At 57.0% G+C, this 18,437-nt stretch overlaps 2 protein-coding genes across 2 annotated transcripts; both read left to right on the forward strand.

Moving 5' to 3' along the window:
- Positions 1 to 13,946: 13,946 nt before the first annotated feature.
- Positions 13,947 to 15,054, forward strand: LOC141932096 (C-C motif chemokine 4-like). The gene is made up of 3 exons (XM_074845138.1): positions 13,947 to 14,063; positions 14,246 to 14,360; positions 14,532 to 15,054. The coding sequence occupies exons 1-3, from the start codon at positions 13,985 to 13,987 to the stop codon at positions 14,635 to 14,637; spliced, it is 300 nt and encodes a 99-aa protein (XP_074701239.1). The 5' UTR covers positions 13,947 to 13,984; the 3' UTR covers positions 14,638 to 15,054.
- An 828-nt stretch (positions 15,055 to 15,882) lies between these two features.
- LOC141932222 (C-C motif chemokine 13-like) lies at positions 15,883 to 17,278 on the forward strand. The gene is made up of 3 exons (XM_074845420.1): positions 15,883 to 16,000; positions 16,495 to 16,612; positions 17,015 to 17,278. Exons 1-3 carry the CDS (start codon positions 15,928 to 15,930, stop codon positions 17,112 to 17,114), a joined length of 291 nt encoding a protein of 96 aa, XP_074701521.1. The 5' UTR covers positions 15,883 to 15,927; the 3' UTR covers positions 17,115 to 17,278.
- Positions 17,279 to 18,437: the final 1,159 nt, after the last annotated feature.

Here is an 18,437-nt window from a genome sequence, read left to right on the forward strand (position 1 = left end):
AGAGGTGGGCTAAAGGGCTGAGCCTCTGCCACCGACTTACAGGGTGTCCTTTGTCACCTCCCTTCACCTCACCAACACTCACCCCTGTGCACAGGTCAAAACACTTTTGCATTTCAGGTCATTTCCAGAGGCCACAAAAGGGCAGCAAAGAGGGGGGTGCCTTGCCACTGCATCCAGCACGTTAACGAGCAAGGCTGGGGGTTCCACTGCAGCCCCCCACCAGTCCTCCTGCCCCCTGGGGCTTCCCACTCTCCTGCTTCTCTGCTCACTCCTCCCAGCCCTGGTCCCAGCCCTGCCTGAAGGTGAATTTTGGGGGAGCAGCAATGATTTAGGATTTCATGAGAGCCAGGACTCCACAAAGCACTGGGATTTGTTACAAACTGCCCCGACCAACATGTCCCCCCTGGGAGACACCCCTCAAGCAACCAGGCTCTTTCCTCCCGTGGTAAAGCACTTCCCCATCCTCTCCGAGGGAGGATGCCCGAGCACCCCATGCCTCGGAGCATGGATGGCACAAGGGGCTGAACACCCTTTGCAGGCTTGCCTCTGCCCTTCCTCTGGCATCTCTGGGAGTTTTGACCCTGCAAGCTGGTGATTTAATTTTACTGTCCCAACATCCTTTTAGCACAGATCTCAGCCCTCAGAAGATCTGTGCTCACCCTCCGGAGGGTGCCCATAGGGTGCAGCACAGGGGGACCCCAGGCTGGCCCCTGGGATGCCACAGCAGCACCCCAGCTGCACAGGTCCCTCTCCGTCTCATCGGGCATTGTCCTGGCATACACAAAACTCTCCCAAAAGAACCAGGCAGTGAGAAAAATAAGACTATGCAAAAGGCAGGAAAGGGAGGGCAGCAAGTTTCTGCTTGGCTGTGCAGGGAGGGGTCTGCAGTGCACAAACAGCATCCACTCCCGTCTCTTCATACTAGTGACATTGAAGAGAGTTGCAAAAAAAAAAATCCATTTCTTCACCCAGAATAGAAGAAAAAAGACATTTGCAGCCTTGAAAGATTTATGTTCCCCCTCCAGAAGCCAACGAGAGTGTGCAGGCTCCATGGAGGTGCTCAGTGCCAGGGCTGGTGCTGAACGGCCCCCGCCCCGGGCAGGAGGAGGCAGGAGTGCACCCCGCTGGCTGATCCCCATGGGAAGAGCCAGGCTGGCAGGGGTGCGACCGCCTGCCCAGCCCCACTCCAGCCACTAGTGACCTTAGTTATTTATCCAGCTCTTGCACTACCTGCTCTTAGTTACGTGCCTCTGAAACCCTTGGGCAGCACCAAGGGCTGTGGCTGAGCAGAGGGACCCCAAAACGAGCAGAGGGACCCCTAAATGAGCCTCTCTCCAGTTCAGAGCCATGATTGGGGTGCTGGGTCCCTGCGGCTGTGCCGGTCCTGGGTAAACCCAGAGGAAAATCCTTCCCACCTCCAAAGCAGAGCCCTGAGAGAGCAGAAAGGACCCAACCAGCCCTGTGGGCTATAGCCCCCCAGGCTGGGACCTGAGCAGCCCCCCAAGGCACTGCGTCTTTAATAGCAAATAACGGCAACCCCTGATCAGTGCTGGTGCTGGGCTGAGGCTCGTCTCCCCGCCGCGGTGAGCCCTGCTCCCCCCGGGACTGCGGGGCTCGCCGTCTCCCCGTCTGCCTCCCCAGAGCTCTCTGGAAAACACTCCGGCGCCGGCGTTATCAGCCTGACCACAAGCCAGATCCGCCAGAGCGTTAGTGCCATCTCAGGAACCCGCTGTCTATTTTTAACCCCACTAAAAAGCAGGCAATTTGTCACTTAAGTCTCCATCCTGGACTCCCACTTACCCAGGCGGGAAGGGAGCGGCAGCTCCGGCAGCATCCCCTGCATGAGCAGCCCCACATCCTGGCTACAGGGAGGATGCTTTGATGTTCAGGGTCTGCGGCAGCAGGATGGTCCCAGTCCATGGGGCTGAGCTCTCTTGGGGCCAGGAATGGACCCTGTCCTAGTCTTTATTCCTTATTTCCTTAGTCTTTATTCCTTATTCCTTAATTCCTTATTTCTTTATTTCTTATTCATTTCCTTATTCCTCCACGTTTCCATCTGACCATAATTTGGGGAGGGGGGAGAAGCAGTGGCTTCCAACCATCCTAAAGTAGATTTCTCCTCTCCCCTTTATAAAACTGCCAGAAACTTGGGGAAAAATCCCATTTCCCATCACTCTGTCACCAGCCCATCTCAGGGGTGCAGCATGGCCCCCCGCAAAAGCTGCTGCTCTTTGCCACAGCCCTTGGATCCTGGTGCACACACCAGGGCTCTGCATTTCATCCGCTGGCAGATAACTTTGCTACTAATAAAATCTCCATATACAATGTGGGGGTTTTTGGGGAGGGGTTGTCCCAGCTCACACCTTTGAGCCCTGCAGCACCACCGGGGCCTCTCTGCCTGCCCCCCCACCCCTGTGGGTCCTTTGCAACCCAGCAGGGTCCAACAGCTCCAGCACACCAACACCAAAATCCTGCAGATTAGAGATCAAACCCCCCACCCAAATGGCAAACACAATCTGATTGCGGCACAGCCGCCCCAGGTGGGTGATGGCAGATAAGGGCCCAGTGCCACAGAAAAGGAAAAGCTCTCCAGGAGGAATATTAAACCTCACAGCGGATGGATTGGAGGTTTATCAGCAGGTTTTGATGGTAATAGATTTTTGTAATAACGTGACTTTATTACTGGAAACAACGTGAGGAGGCAAAGTGGCTTTAAGGCTTGTTAAAAGCATTTTTCCAGCCACTTTAACTCCGTTCTCCCATATCCAGTGCTTCATCTGGGGATGCCAAAGAGTCTGGGCAGGGGGTGAGGGCATGTTTGGGTGGCACAGGGATGGGATGGGTGCGTCCCACTGGGGCAGTTTTTGAGCAATGGGGAATATCCTCTGGCAAATGATTGAACTCCCTTTCCTCCTGAGCAAATCCTGGGTTATGCACTTGACGGGCGATATCTGTTCCTCTTTTAGTGAGTAAACTGCGGCGCACGTGTTAAATCAATGACTAGGACCAGTCCTCCAGCCGTCCCCAAGGGATGCTCCATCCTGCAGCATCCTCAGACCCTCCTCATCCTGGTGATGGAGGGAGGAAGAGGAGGGTCAAGGGCAGCACTGCAGAGCAGAGCAAGAGCCAAAATGCTGGAAATTGGATGGGGCTTGAAAAAGGGGCAGAAAAACCAGCCAAGGGCCAAGCTGGAGCTGTGGGGAGCCACGAGCATGGGGCAGCCAGTGCCCTGGCCACGAGCTTCTCCATGACTGCAGCTTCTGGCTCTAGGTTTGGGCAGCGATGAAAGAAAATCCCCTCTGGGACCGTGAGGTCAGATGCTTTGAATCACCCGCATGGGGTTATTTTTCTGGTTTTTTGGCCAAAGCTGCTGGAGCTTGACCTTGAACTGGTGTCTCATTTCCCTCTGCCAACCCAAAACTGCCGTTTTTTCAGCAAAATAAAAATAGTAGCCAGATGAGTGCTGCTCTTCTCCAACACTGGAACCAAAGGCAGCTTTACTGGCACCCCAAACACCCCAAACTGCCACCACCGCAGGGTGACACCCAGGCTCGGGGGGGCGAATTTGCAAGTGTCATTTGGGGACACCCACATCTGGCTGGGGGACACCCAGGAAGCAGTGGAAAGGGAGCCTGGGGGGAAAAGCAAATCACCCAGACCCTTCCCATCACCACCACTCTCCCAAATCCATCCCTTTAATGCTTCTGACACCCTGTTCGGGGCCTAACCAGAGGTGCTGTACATCGCACACCAGGGCACTTCAGGCATTCAGAGTTGGGGTGCAGTAAAGGAAAAATAGGTCTTTGCACCCCAAAATAGCTCAAGGGATGAAAAGGAAGGGGAAAAGCAGAAGCCAAGCTTTGTTGTGCACAGGGATTAATCTGCTGCCCTGCTTATAAACACCATTCCCCACGTACCTGTTTAATCACCAAATACCTGCCTGGCACCTGGGAGTCACTGTGTCTCCAGGAAATAACACCGGGGGTGCAATGTTCTCCTATTCCCCAGGATTTCTGGGCCACAAAACGAGATCTGGTGACACTAAAAACATTTCCAAACTTGATCGAACTTTGCCAAGTTGCTCATGAAAGTAAATGAGAAGGGGGAAATGGGAAGGGTTGGGGTTTGCATGGGCAGAGAGAGCCGCTGTGCCTGGCAATTGCTGCTCTGTGAAGTGGCCTTCGGGGGTGCTGGAAACACCCTGAAATCCAAGCAGTCCCCATCAAAAAGTTTCATTTCAACCCCAAGAAACTTATCATTTAATTAAATCCAAACCAAAATGCTTTGATTAGAGCCTAAGACAGAAGCGTCTCTTTTTTTTTAAGCCTTTCTATTAACAAAAAACCACCAAAGGCCGCGGGGGGTGGGAGTTCCTGCCGTGTTTCAGGCAGAACAGTGATGAAGCAGCATCAGGGGTGGATGTGGTACCCAGCCAGGCAGCATCCCCTAGAGGGAGGTTGAGGAGAGGTCTGTAAGGTGAAATCCTCTTCGCCACATTATACATTTTGCTAAATTTCGATTATTTTTTGGCTGGAAAGTTTAAAAAAAAAGACCCGGGTCTTATCACATCTACCCACCTTCCCCGGCGGGGTTGGTGACCCTCTGTGGGCAGAGTCCCGCTCCAGCTGGTGGCAAACGGGGGCTGTGTCTCCCTGCCAAAAACAGCAGGGAGGGTGCTGACACCAGCTTCGCAACTTCTCCTGACCTCAGCTCCTTTTTTTTCTTATTGATATGATTTTTTTCCTGGCTCATTTCAAGCCTGAGTTCCCCAGATGCTCCCTGACATCTGCTAATATCCCTGAAACCGGAGCCCGAAGGCTCTGGGATGCTTTGAAACCACAAGTGATGCTATTTTCAGGCCATGACGGGATCAGGAGGGGCTTTCCCTGCCCTGGGCTCGGTGCCTCGCAGCAGGATGCTCTGGGGATCTGGAGCATCATCCAGGTGAGTTTTCCACCGGCTTGTTTGTCTGGGGACAGCGTGGCCCCATCGCAGGCTGGGGCTCGGGGTTGGCAGGAGCCACTCCAAACCACAACGCGTGTACCCAACAAACCTGGGCTTGTGTGTGCAGGCAGGAGGGAATCTTCTGAGAGAAGGGTTGTGGGTGAAACCCAAATTTCCCCCAACAGCAGGGCTGGCCCAGCACCGAGGGGACTGGCGGCTGGGGTGCTCCATGCCTCCTCAGCCAGAAATGCAGCTGCCGGAGGGAAGACGAGGCGTCGGCAGCCGGCGCATCTCGCCGTGCCCAGCCCACAGGCCTGCCACCTTCTCCGCTTGCCTTCTCATCCTGCTCATTTCAATCACAGAAAACTCCATCTGGGTAAAATAGAAAGCCAGCAATTTTTTTTTTCTTTTTTTTTTGTGCATATTGAGTGTGTAGTGGATGTAAACTGCGTTATCTGGATGGCTTGCTGGCTTAGCACAGCCTCCATTTTACCGTACTAATGACTTTTTACACTCCAGGTAAAATCAGAACAAGACAAGAAGGTTTTAAAAAGCTCGTTCTGACAAATTCCTCACTGTAATTACTGGAGCAGAAAGAACTCATCAGCAGTACACGCTGTTGCTCCGGGCGCTAAAAGTCTCGAGTGGTGAATGGCCCAGATACGGCAACTGCAGCCGCCGCCGCCTCGCTGTGGGCACAGGGCCTGGCGGGTCTCCGTGCCGAGGTGGCAAGCAGAGCCACCATGGCTTCCCCGGCCGACGGGCTCCTTGCCAAACCAAGAGCAATTTTATACATGAGTGATCCAATCCCCATCCTCCGGGGCCAGGGACTGCCGCAGGGTGACAGCACTGCTGCGGGGGGTGCAGGAGTGTTGGGTCCTGTGCTGGCTGGGCTCAGCTTTGCTGGTGATTAAAGACACCGTGCTGGGCTTTGCAAGGCTGGCTTTATTCTCCAGGTACTCCTCAGGCTCCTGCCTCATCAGGGCGGATGGAGGATGGGGACCACCCCGTGCCCGATCCCAGCCTGGCTGGCTCCCACTACTTGCCTGGGCTCCAGCTCTGCCCCGGCTGCTGCTGCGGGGAGAGAAGGCATCAAGGGCTTTTGCTTCAAATACAGCAAAAACAAGAGAGGAAAATAAAACCCCTCCACAGCTGGTGGGAAAGCGTTTGGCAAAGCGGTTTGCTGGCTGTGCACTGAAATATGCCCCCGTTTCGCAGCATCCAGGGCTCAGAAGATGCTTGAGGTCAGCCACAAAACCCCGGCTGGGAGAGAAAAGTGGCCAGGATGTCCCTGGCTGCAAGAGGAGGTGGCACCATGGCTCGCCGGCCAGCTGGCGTGGGCTGGAGGGACCAGCGTTGGGATGGAGAGAGGGGACGAGGCAGTGGGGGGGGTCCCTGGCACCGTCCCAACCCCAGCCCCCAGCCCCACATCCTCATCTCTGAGACCCGGGCCAGACCAGACACCTGGATACACACACCCTCACGGTTGTGATGCCCACGAGGTGCTTTTCTTGCACAAGCAAGAGTTTGGCTAAGAAGGGGTTGGGGAGAGCATTTGGGGCGTTTGGGGGGCTGCAAGCGTGCTGCAAATGCATGTGTCCCGCATCCCCCAGGTCCTGCCTGTGCCTGGCCAAGCAGGCAAGAAAAATCCATCACGGCTTGGCTTTTACTGCCCTCTCCAGTCTTCCTCCAGCTAAGGCAGCTCCCAGAGCGAGAAACAACCTCAAAGCATGAGAGAAGGGGGCCCAAAGCCCAGGGCTCAGCTGTGGTGGGACCCCCCAGATCTCCCCCCAGCCCAAAGGATGGCCAAGGTGAGACTGCCCCATACTCCACTCTCTCCCAGCACGCACCCCCGTGCCGGGTCCAGCCTCCCTCGAAGGGTGGGAGCTGGGGCGGGGGGGGGAGCTGCTGAGATGTCCCCCGACAGCGACAGCAGGAACATGGGGACACGGTCTGGGAGGGGACCACAGTGCCCACCCACCCCCCTTGCTGCCACGCCCCAGCTATTGCTGTCACATAAAAGTAATTAGGGATTAATAGCGGATTAGACACTCAGACACACATGGTTTAGGCACTGAGGGTGAAGCCTTAGCACCCAGTCGAGCAGCGTGGGCAGCCTGGGGGGCAGGTTGGGGGGCAGGCAGGCACCTTTCTACCCCTCTGACTGCAGCCAAGAGGCAGAGGGCTTCACAGGCACCAGGGCAGGAGGGGGATTTCAAGCCCGGAGGAGGGTGAGCATGGACCCAAGGCTGAATGGACCCAGGGCAGTGGGAGAAGTCACCTCCAGCATCCCCCACCGCCCCCAGGTCCCACAGAGCACCCCAGGCTGAGCAGACCCCCGCAGCTCCCCAGCTTGGCTCTGAGTGTCCCCCAAGAAAGCTTGGATCCCAGCCCTCTCTACAGAAGTTCCCCAACTCTGCTTGCCACCCTTGGCAGCCAATTCATCAGAAAGTGGGTGGCCTGCGGTGCTGGTGGGCAAAGATGCTCTTTTTGGAGCATCCTGAATCTCCAGAAAGACATTTTTGCAGATTTTTATTGGATGGCTGTTCTGGAGGTGCAGCACCCAGGTCATGCACGAGTTATCCCTTCCCTCTTCCACCCAGCCCCACAGTGGGGGGCTAGGAGAACAGAGCCTTTCCTTTTGGGGGGCTCCTTCCCTTCCTTTGGGGTGCCTGTGCCCCAGTCATCTTGGCACTGAGAACTGTCCCCCCGCCACTGCCACCAGCCCCCACATACCCACAAGAGCAGGGCTGGAGCACACGCAGAGGATGGATCCCTTTGCTCTTAATCTCTCTCTATCTGCTAATTAAATATTGATGGTAGTTAAATATTCATAGAACATTTTGGCTCGGAGTTTTTATCTGTCTTCAGGCATACGTGAGGTCTTTGATGTGTTATTTTTCTGGTCACCCAAGGTCTTAGAAGCCTCCAGACTTGTCAACATTCTTTTGAGGGGGTTTTTTCCCCCTTTTCCATGTGTGGCTGGTGGAGGGTTTTAGTTCTTTCATTCCCAGCTTCTTTTCCCTCTGCATCCCCTTTTCTATTTTTTTTTTCCAGCATGGAGCATCTGAGCTCCCCCTGAGGGATGACGGCCCCAGGATGCTCCCCATCCCCTGCACACTGCGGGGAGGGGGAGGACGGCCAGCAGCAGCCATGGCTGTGCCATGGGATGTGGGGATGGGGCTGATCCCCCTCCACGTTCTTCTTCCAGGCTCCTGGATTTCTCCCCAGATGACTCCCATGGGCTGGGGGTGTTTGAGAGCCTCAAGGTGTCTCCAAAGGAGAAGGACCTCGGGCCGCAGGGCCGGCTGAGGCCTTGCTGCTCTCAGTGCCTCCCCGTCGGTCGGGAGAAGCCCCGGTGGGTCCCTGCTGGGGGAAACCACACCTGAGACCTGTGAGTGCCCAGGCAGCACCCAGTCCTGGCTGGGGACCCCAGGGGATGGAGAAGGAGCACCAGGGCCTGGCCAGGCCTTGCGATGGACAGCACCAGCGGCTGTTCCTGGGGCAGCACCGACATCTTGTGCCAAACGGAGGAAAAACATCAGCCAAGGTCTGGAGGGATGCAGAACCCCCTCCACTGTGGCTGTGCCCCAGGCCGGTACCCCAAACCCTGCTTCCCCCCACAGCCCGGCAGAGCCAGGGCAGCCGTCCAGCGGGGCCAAAGGGCTCCCATGGGCCAGCACCTTGTCTGGGTCGTAGTCTGGCCACGGCCATGAGCCCCGAGAGAGCCCCACACCCCCAGTGCTCATCCCCACCACCAGTGCCACCTCCAGTGCTTCTCACTTTTAGTTTTCCCTACAGCAAACTCAGCGGGAAGGCAGGGAGGAAGGTCTTTCCCACGGCCAACCCAGGAAATATTTGCCAAAGTATTTTAGGGAACTTTCCAACAGTGACTCACACGGAGGGGAAAGGGCGGCTGTTCCAGGGCAGCTGCACGGCCACGCTGATCCCTGTTCCCCCACCTCAGACGGGTGCTGGAAGGGTGCACAAGGAAACACCCCAGGGTGATCCCAGGGGAAGGGAATTCGCCTTCTGGTGGGCAGCTTTTCCTCCCTGGGCAGGTGGTTTCAGAAAATATGTGTGAAAAAGAACAGTCACAAATGCTGCAAAAGTCGAGTGTAGTTGCTGAGAGATGCAGCCTGGGGAAAAAAACCATGGGGACCCTCGGCCAGGTTGTGGGGGGATTGGGGTGGTGCAGCAGAGCCCCTCGTGTCCCGGCGATGCTGATCCCTGCAGCCCATCGCTGCCTCCCACATCCCGCCGGCACTGCCCAGGTCTTGTGCCTGGAGAAAATCCAGAGAACCCAGCAAGTCCCTAGTATGAACTTTGTCGTTATTTTTGACCCCGGCTCCAGGGCACAGAGGATTTTATGAGATTCTTACTTGCTCTTTTGGGATTTCTTCTTTTTTTTCCACCATTAAATGCTGCTTCTTGCCTTTTGGATTGCTGGGAAATCATGAAGCACGTGCAATCTGCAGAAATCAGGGTGCAGATAAGGAGGCAGACAGTGCTTTGCGTTTACTTTAGTTTTAAACTCTGGGTTTTCAAAGGCCAAGTGTTATGACCCAGTCTGGGAGCCCAGGGAGCTGTAAAGGTCTCCTGATCCCCTCAGGTTAAATTAAGGTGAAATGACATCAAACAACCAGTTAAAATGTTTTACTTGTGGTAGAAATGGCTTAAACTTGGAAAAGGATAGTAAGCGACGTGGCCTCTTGTTGGTAAGTCTATAAGAAAGAAAGGAAAGGAAGGGAGAGAAAGAGAGTCAAAGAATCCGGATCACCACCCCAGGTTCCAGCCTTGTCTTAGGTCTGGTAATCTCGGGTGATGGGTTCACACCCAGCAACTTTACTGTCACCTTTTAAGTTCATTTTATCAGCTGATTTGCATACTAGACCAAGAGAGGCAGGTATTCCATGAACTCATTTGCATGAGAGACAGGGAAAAGGTGGAGCAGGGGTTCTGAGTGTGCGTTGCGGGGGAATGGGGTGCATTCACTTTTTGTCCAATTGAGTTGGTGGTTGCCATCTCCCCTTGCCGACTTTACCTTTTCCTAAGCTTTTGTTTCTTGGGCAATTATCCAGCCTTTGGCTCCCTCTGGTGTTGGTCGTTTTCTCTCTTATAAGCCTTTTAGCTCTTCCTCGAGGCTATAGTCATAAATTAGTGTAGGCAGTAACCCAAGTATGTGGTTTTACTCAGTCCAGTCTCCCCCTTCAAGGCTTATCTGGGGAATTTGGCTACAGGACTGCGAGGGAGCGGAGCCGTGCACCCTCTGATACACTCTGCGCTTCCCTCAGCAGATAATTCATTCCTTAGACCAACCACAAAGACCACAATTTGTGCTTGAGGCTCTCCCTGTGGAGAGCAACTCCTTCAGTGGCTCACACCAAGGTTGGGGAGCAGGGGGAGAAGATCACTCGAGCAGTCCAGCCATGATTTTAATCTCAAGCTGAGGAGTTTGGTGTGAAATCAGCTTTTCAGTCAGGGCCAGTCCCCATGCGGAGGCAGCTGGGATGCGGGGGCCAAGGATGCGGGAAATGAGTCAGGCAGCACACGGTGGGGAACGCCGGGGAAGAGGGAGGGTTCAGCCCAGGGCAGATGCGAGAGGATGAAACGCCGCCGGAGGATGAGCAGCCTGAGCACACGAGAGTCCCTCCTCCAGGTGATGCAGGGAAGGACCATCAACAGCAGGAAAGCTTTTTGCCTTTGGGATCAGCTCTGCCATGGGCGACTTGAGGTCCCCACCCACCGATTTGGGTTGAAAACTTTCCCTTTAGGGCTGCTTTCCCTGTTATGGGGCCGGCGGGCCATAGGGTGACCCCCATCCCACTGCCTGGCATCAGCAGCCAGGAAAGGGGGGGCTGCCACCAGCCAGGAGCAGGGCACAGACTCCAAAATCAAAAGACAGCCCCAAAACCCCAGAGATCTCCATCAAAGCCACACGATGCCATTTGTTTCACCAGGTTCCTGCAGCCGGGGAGCATCACTGCCCACGGTGCAGCATCGCTGCCGGCCTTTCCCTGCGGTGTCTGGGCAGGAGCCAGCCGGGCTCCGCGGGGGCGAGGGGTGGCGGGGGTGGGAGGTATGAGCCACCTCTTCCTGGGGACAGGCGAGGGTGGGCCCGTCTTGATAGAAACCACCTCTGCAAGCAGCTGGGAAAGTCCCATATGGCCAGGGCAGGGCAAGGACCTTAAAAAAAGTAACAGGACATGCAGTGTGTGCATTTAGTGGTTATCTCACCATCAGCCCCAGCAAGGTAATGGAAAAGCTGATCTGACCAAGACAGAGATCTAAAAGGGAGAAGAATATGTCAAACAAACAAATCCTTTATAGAAAACAGTCCTGACCTGGCAAAGCTGCTTTGATCATGTTCATGGCTTTGGCTGCCCCAGCTGAGCTGCAGTCCCATCCCGCTGGCGCTGCACTTAGATCTTCCTCCCCCGGGGTTATCGATCAGCTGAAATGAGGAGAAGTGCTTCAGCATCAATAAAGCATCTGTGAACAGGGCTGGAAAAGCAACTCTCACCCAGGGGCGAGCTGCATTTCCAGGGTGGCTGAGGTGTCCTGACGTGCCCGGCAGCTCTCCGGCAGCCCCAGCCATGCAGCACGCTGCGAGATGAGGCTGGGGCTGCTCTGAGCACCGACACACTCCTGGCAGAGGCAGAGGTTTTCCCAGAAGCTGCTTCTGCTCTCTGTCCAGGGATGCGGAGTAGCCGTAGGGAGCAACATGCACGTGGGGTTGGTTGGATCAGGACATCCTTGTCCCCCCCAGCAGTGGGAGATTTGGAGCCCCTGCAAATTTTCTGGAGAAAGCACTGAGAGCTCAGCCCCCAGCGGGGTCCCAAGTGCCTCTGCCAGCCCCCAGATTTGCCGCCTTCCCCTGTGCCTCTTGGCAGCAGGAGCAGGATCTGTCCCGCAAGTTTTGCAGGTGCCAGCACCTCCCACTCCCCACCACGGGGCTCAGCCCTTGTCCCCCCAATACTCCCACCACGCCAGGAGCAGCAGGAGGGATGTGGGGATGAGGCAGACTTTTCTGGGGTCCCCCACCTGTAGCTCCCCTATTTCCTGGCAAGATTTCCCCAGCCATGGGAGCTCCTGGCGAGGGAGGACAATAAAGCCAGGGCTGGCAGAGCCTCAGGACCCCACAGTGCAGCCCTGGGAGAGAGGACAGGCAGAGGCAGAGGCCCGTGGTCTGTCACCAGCAGCTCTGCTCCTCACCACACTCTGCAGTCAAGTCTGAGGCCAGAGCTGTGAGTGCTGCAAGGAACTCCCCATGAAACAGGGAGAGAAAGAGAGGGAAAGGGCATTTTTCAGCCCAGACCACATGCGGGAACAGGGGACCTTGGGGGCCACCCCAGAGCAGAGACTGGATCTGCTCATCACAGCAGTGGGTCTGCCCACATCCTGTGCCCTTCTCTGCATCCCACACGGGAAGGCTGATGAGTTGAAAGGGGATGAAGACTAGTTTCTCCTAAATTCACCAAGAGACACAGGAGCACCTGCTTTTCCCTCTGAGCCCCATGGACGTCCTCAGCCCCAGTGCCAGGTCTGTGCACACCCAGTACAGCCCCTTCCTGGTCCATGTGGGGAGGGGAGAGGGGGATGTTCCTCCTGAGAATCAGGTGAGCCCTGGGGACACGGGGGTGCTCAGACGCCAACAGCTCCAGGGACCCAACCAGGGCTGAAAGTCCCCTGTACTCCAAAATCCCCCATCTTCAGGGTCCACTTGCCCCATGGGGTGGACAGATGGGGCAGATGGATGCTGTGGGTACTGGGAATGTCACCCCTGGAATTCCCCAGCCTGACGTATCCCAGCATTTTGCATGGGAGCTTTAAAAGGGGCCTTTCCCAGTCTAATAAACGCTCTTTTGTTTTTCTTGTGTTTCTGTTTCATTTTCTTATTGCCGGGAGTATTTTCTACCCTTAGGAGGCCACATTTACCCCAGGAACTCCTTGGTGTGTGGGGGTAAGAACTGGGACAGGAGGGAAAGGATGGTTCTGGGAAGGGAAAATTGAGCCAGGCAGCTGCACTGGACCAGGACCAGAGGCATTCACTTTCCTCCACTCCCAGTGTCTCCCCAAGGAGATTACATGGGAGTGGGGTGATGATGGGGGTGCTCTGCCCCACCAGCCCAGGGTGGCCCAAACACTCGTGGGGGTGCCATCAGTGTCCCCAGCCCAGCGTGGCGGGATGCGGCTGCCCACACAGCCCAGCTGGCAGGGACGTGCATGGGGACATGCGTGGGGATGTGTGTCGTGTCTCGGCATCTCCCCGCTGCTTCCCATGATCCGCCAGCTGTCCAGGGCTGGGATGCGCCGGGGCTGGGGGGAGAGGGGGCTTTTTGTCCAGCTGCAATGAGGCAAAATCCACTGGGGAAGGCCCAAACAGGCCTCTGCCTTTCCCAGCTCAGTACAGCCAAGAACATGAGCTGCTGCTTTGGCGCCCTGGGGAGGGAAGCGGAAGCACCTGTCCAGCCTCTCCCGGCCCCAATGGGCCCCAAACACCCCAAAACCAGGCGGGCAGGATGAAAAGAGATAGGATGCAAAACTCTGCGGTGCAGGGGGAGGACATGGACCGTCAGGAGCATGTGTGGCTCCTGGGGACCCTGCAGGGTGCTGAACCTGGCCCTGATCCCACCCAAGGGAGGTCCCCAGACCTCCTCGCCTGCCCTGGGGCTCCCACCATGGGGCACGTGGCCTGCTGGAGGGACAGGGATGCAGAGCCAAGCTTTGGGAGCGACCCAGCCACCAGCCCTAATGCTGGAGGCAGAAGCTCGGGAAAAATCCTAAGCCCCCTGGGGTCCAAAGGCGTGGCCCAGGAGCAGGTTTTTCCCTTTCCAGGGCTGTGCTGAGAGAGGATGAGTATTACTCAACCTCTGTGCTTTGGGAGGTGATGGGGGACCAGGTCCTCCTCCGGCCCACGCAACTGATGACCCTGGGGGAAGGCAGCCCCGCTGCTCCCCCATAAAAGCAGCCCCGCGGCCCTGACCCTGCAGACAGCAGCTCTGTCTCACAACACTGAACAGCCCTCCCGCAGCCCGGCATGGCGAAAGCAGCTGGGGTGGTCTGCATCCTCCTCCTCTTCCTCCTCGTTGCACTGTGCTGCCTGAGCCTGGCCCAGAGTGAGTACCATGGCTGAGGGGTCAGGGACAGCCCCCAGCGGGGCGTCCCCCACGGGGATGGGGTTGCTTTGTGCATGGGGTGCAGGGGAGCTCCCCTCAAAGAGCAGCTGTGCCCACGGCAGGAGGGCTGAGGTGGGAGGTGGGGGTCTCCAGGCTAAGCCGAGCTTGTGCTGCTCCCCCAGGAGCCCCAGCTGTGCCAGACAAGTGTTGCTTCAGCTTCCGGGTGAGAAAGATCAAGAGGGACAACATCATCACCTGCTACCTCACCAGCCCCGAGTGCCCGCACCAGGCTGTGATGTGAGTACCCCAAACCCAGCCATGGGGGTAAAGCCCCTCTAGACCCTGATGGACTCTGTGTCTTGTTTCAGTGGGCCCAATCCTGATCCTCTGTGCCACCAAGCCCTTCGGAAGCTCAGCAGAGGGATCCCATACCAGCACCCTGCTAACCCCGTCTCTTCTCTGCCCCAGCTTCAGGTTGAAGAACGGGAAGGAGATCTGCACCCAGGCGACCAGGGCCTGGGTGAAGAAGTACCAGCAGAGCTTCCAAGTCAGCTCCTTCTCCCTCCCCAGCTAGCCGGGCAGTCAGAGGCAGCGTGGGGAGTCCCCTCCACAGCGGGGGACACACACACCATGATGGTGACCCCTTTGCAGAGGCAGCTGTGGGGACACCTCATCGGGATACGGCAGCTCACCGGGAACATCCTCCCCATCACGCTGCAATGACCCTCACCACCCCCCTGCAGGCCAAGGGCCTTTGCCGTCCCCAGCACCCACCCGGGATGGGGTGTCCCCACTCCATGGGGTGCTGAGGTCCAGACCCCCTGCCAGTCCCCATGCTCTCAGCCCTGCTTTGCACGCAGGCAGATGCCTGTACCCTTCGCAGTCTGCCCTGGCCAGCCTGGCAGCAGCAGAGGGGTTAAGGGGCAGCTCCTCTACAATTATTTTTGTACAACACACTGAACAGAATTAAACGTGCTCTCATGCATGCAAACATCTGGCTGTGCAAGTGTCTTGGGAGTGAGCAGATCCTGCCGCCGGCTTTCCTACCCAGGTGTTCAACAACATCTGAACGTGCCGGGGTCAGTAAGGGGCTGGGAAGAGCCAAAGCCCCAACGATGTCTCTGCGAGGGGGCTTGGAGGGTGCATGGGGCCAAACCGTGTCCATGTGGACTTTAGGGAAGCCACCAGTGAGAGGAGCAGGAGGCAGGCACAGCCTCTGAGGAGGGGGCTTCCCATCAGCCACCCCAGCGAGTGGAGACCCCCAGCCCAAGTTCAATCAGAGCTGCCCCTTGGGGGTACCTGGTCAGGCCTCACTGGCAGCCCGCGCTCCTGGGATGCCACAAGGAGACATGATGGGCACTGCTGCTGCAGTGACAGGCACCGCCACCACAGTGGGTCTCAGGGTGGGCTGGGGCAAGCCTGGCCACTGCTGAGCCACTCATCCTGCTGCAAAATTGCAAGAGATGCATCGCAGCTGAGCTGATGAGTATTTGTTGAAAATAAACTCGCCCAAGGCTTTGCAAGCGCGAGCATCATCCTGTGTGGTTTGCCAGCGGCAGCAACCAAACCCAAAATAGACTGCCGGCCCCAGCGCATCACCAGCGACGTGGAGCTGCTCGCCACACTTTCCAGCAGCCCCAGGGTACTGCAGGGGCTGAAGGAGCTCGGAGAAGGAATTTCCATTCACTGGTTGCCCTTTATCAATGTCTCCAGGCAGTTCTTTCCTGGGGGGAGTCCGGAGCCGTCATGGAAAGCGTGGCTGGGTGGGGTATATCACACCAAGGTGCAGGCAGGAGAGGCAGATAGCTCTCGGTGACCTTGGGTCAGCAAGAGCTGCTGACCTTGACCGAGCCCTGGGACAGACATGAAGGTCTCCACCTTGGCCCTGCTCACCCTGCTGCTGGCAGCTCTCTGGACAGAGAGCTGGGGCGCCTCCTGTGAGTACCAACTCTGAACCCTTCCCCACAGCTGCCCCAGCACTGTCCTCAGCTCCTGCACTGACAGGGTTTGGGGGGGTGGGGAGGGGGGCAAGAGCTTCGATTCCTGCTCCTGCCATGGGTTTGGGGGGGCTGAGGGGCATCGCCGGCTGCCTGAGCATGAGGCTGCCCTAGTCTTGCTCAAAATGAGCAAAAATTGTCCTGGGGAATGCTTTGGTCCCTGCACCCTGGCTGGGGAGCTGAGCAATAACTCCTGCAGGCAGGGGAGCGTGGGGCTCAGCAGCACCACCAGGGATGTGAGAGGGGATGGAGGAGCCTCCCTTAAATATTGGGGCTATTTCGGATAAAGCAGGGAGCATCCCCCCGAGAGGGGACCCCTTGTAGTGGGAGGGAGTAGGAAAGTCCCCAAGGGAGCAGCCACCCCCCTCGGGGCATCACCCACCCCCCTTCACGCCAGGTGTGGGAGAGAACCAACCCCTCTCCCCTCCTCCCAGTCCGCAGCCTCTATGGCACCTGCTGCTACAAGAAGATGTTCTTGGAGAACAAAATCCCGGACAACCGCATCAAGAGCTACCAGGAGACACCTTCCCACTGCTCCTACAGGGCTGTGCGGTGAGTACCCCCAGCCCCCAGCCAGCCTTCCTCCCTCCTCAGCACTCCGCTCCTTGCCCTCGCTCGCCCACCGTCCCTGCAGGTTGTTCTGCCTTTGGGGATTTCCTCCAAACAAGCCCCCGCACCCCAGCAAAGGGCACCGTGCCTGGGGGTGCCCTGCACTGCCTCTTCACACGCACATCCCTCCTCACTGCTTTATCCCAAATAGCCCCAAAATCCCTCATTTCAGCTGCCAGCCAGAAAAACAGGAAGGAAGCCAAGGTTTCAGAGATTACTAAAAGTCAGCACTTTGGAGGGACGTGGGGGGGCAGCTCCTGCAGGCATCCCCTGGCTGGCGGGGGACCCCCAGGGTATGGCTGGACCCCACATCCCCCCAGCTAACACAGCCCCTCTCCTCCGCAGCGTGGAGACGCTGAAGGGGCAGAAGTTCTGCGTGGACCCGAAGAAGAAATGGTTCCAGGACTACCTCCAGCGGAAGGAGTTGAATGGCACCTCTACGTGAATCTGCCTTCCACATCAGCTCTATTTGTTCCCATCCCATAATTATCTGTATGTTCTCATGTTGTTAAGTTATGGAGCTGGCTCCATCCCCCCCCCTGCTACCCCCTCCGTCCACTACTGTACATCCCTCAGCAGGTTTAATAAAACACCCTGTCCTGACCTCCATCTGGAGTGAGATTATGTAAATCCCGGGGGAGAGAAGCAGGGTCACCTCAGAGCTCAGCCTCCCCGTGGGGACCCAGGAATGGCCCAGGAGTCCCTGGGAGAGCAGGGAAACCTGAAGGGCCAAGGCTGATGCCCCCAGCTCCTCCCCAAGAGGCAGCAGCCCAGGCCTGGGGTTGAAGGATGCCCTGGGCAGCTGCCCGCCAGGGGGGATGGATGGAGGAGGGATAAAGCAGGCGCAGGCTGGCAGCGGGAGCTCGGTTGGGTCTGGGGGGGTTTGATTTGGCATTTTCCCAGAGAGATCAAGGGACTGGCTGCAGGAGGAGAGGTGCTGGGACATTTAACAGCCCCACCCACACCCCAGAGAAATGGCACCCAGGGGAGTGACCCTGCTTGTGCCAGGAAACACCTCATGTCGTGGGGCAAACCCTCCCACAGCCCCTAGAGCCCATCCCCCCACCACAGCAGCAATGAGGATGGCAAAGGAAGGCAATGGGAGCGGAGCAGGCCTGTCACCCATGTCAAGTTTATTTTCTTATAAGATGAGAAGAAATTGAAAACCCAGTCTGTCTCAGGGCCAGCATCTCCCTGTCCAAGGCCCATCTCGGCGAGTCCGGCATCACCGCGTGCTCCCCGGGGCTGTTTCCTGAGGAACCCCAAGCACCAGTGCAAGGCAAGATGGGCCTCAGACAGGGAGAGCTGGCCCTGAGACAGATTGAGCCTTGATGGCAACCAGGTGGATGAAGGCTGCTCAAACCTGCCCAAAAGCATTTGGCTTTTCAATTACTTCTCATTTTCAAGAAACTTCACAGAAGTAACAGGCCTGTTGTGGTCCCATTGCCTTTTTCCCCATCCCCATTGCCACAGTGGGTGGGTGGGCTCTAAAAGCTGTGGGAGGGTTTTCCCTACACATGAGGTGTGAAGAGAATTAACACCCTCCCCTCCCTCTGCACAGCAGAGGCAGCAACTGCTCTCAAGGCTGAGACAGCTCTGCCAGTCGTTGTTACATGCATTTTGCCCTGTAACTGTCACGACTGGTGGAGGTCTGAGCGCAGAGCTGGCCACAGATGCTGCCCCACCGGGCTCTGGCTCTTGCAGCTGGGTACAGAGGAGATGTGGGTGTTTGTCCTTAGAACTTGTCTTGTTAATGTTGTCATATTGA

This window comes from Strix aluco, chromosome 19 (genome assembly GCF_031877795.1).
Source record: "Strix aluco isolate bStrAlu1 chromosome 19, bStrAlu1.hap1, whole genome shotgun sequence".
Taxonomy (NCBI): Eukaryota; Metazoa; Chordata; class Aves; order Strigiformes; family Strigidae; genus Strix; species Strix aluco.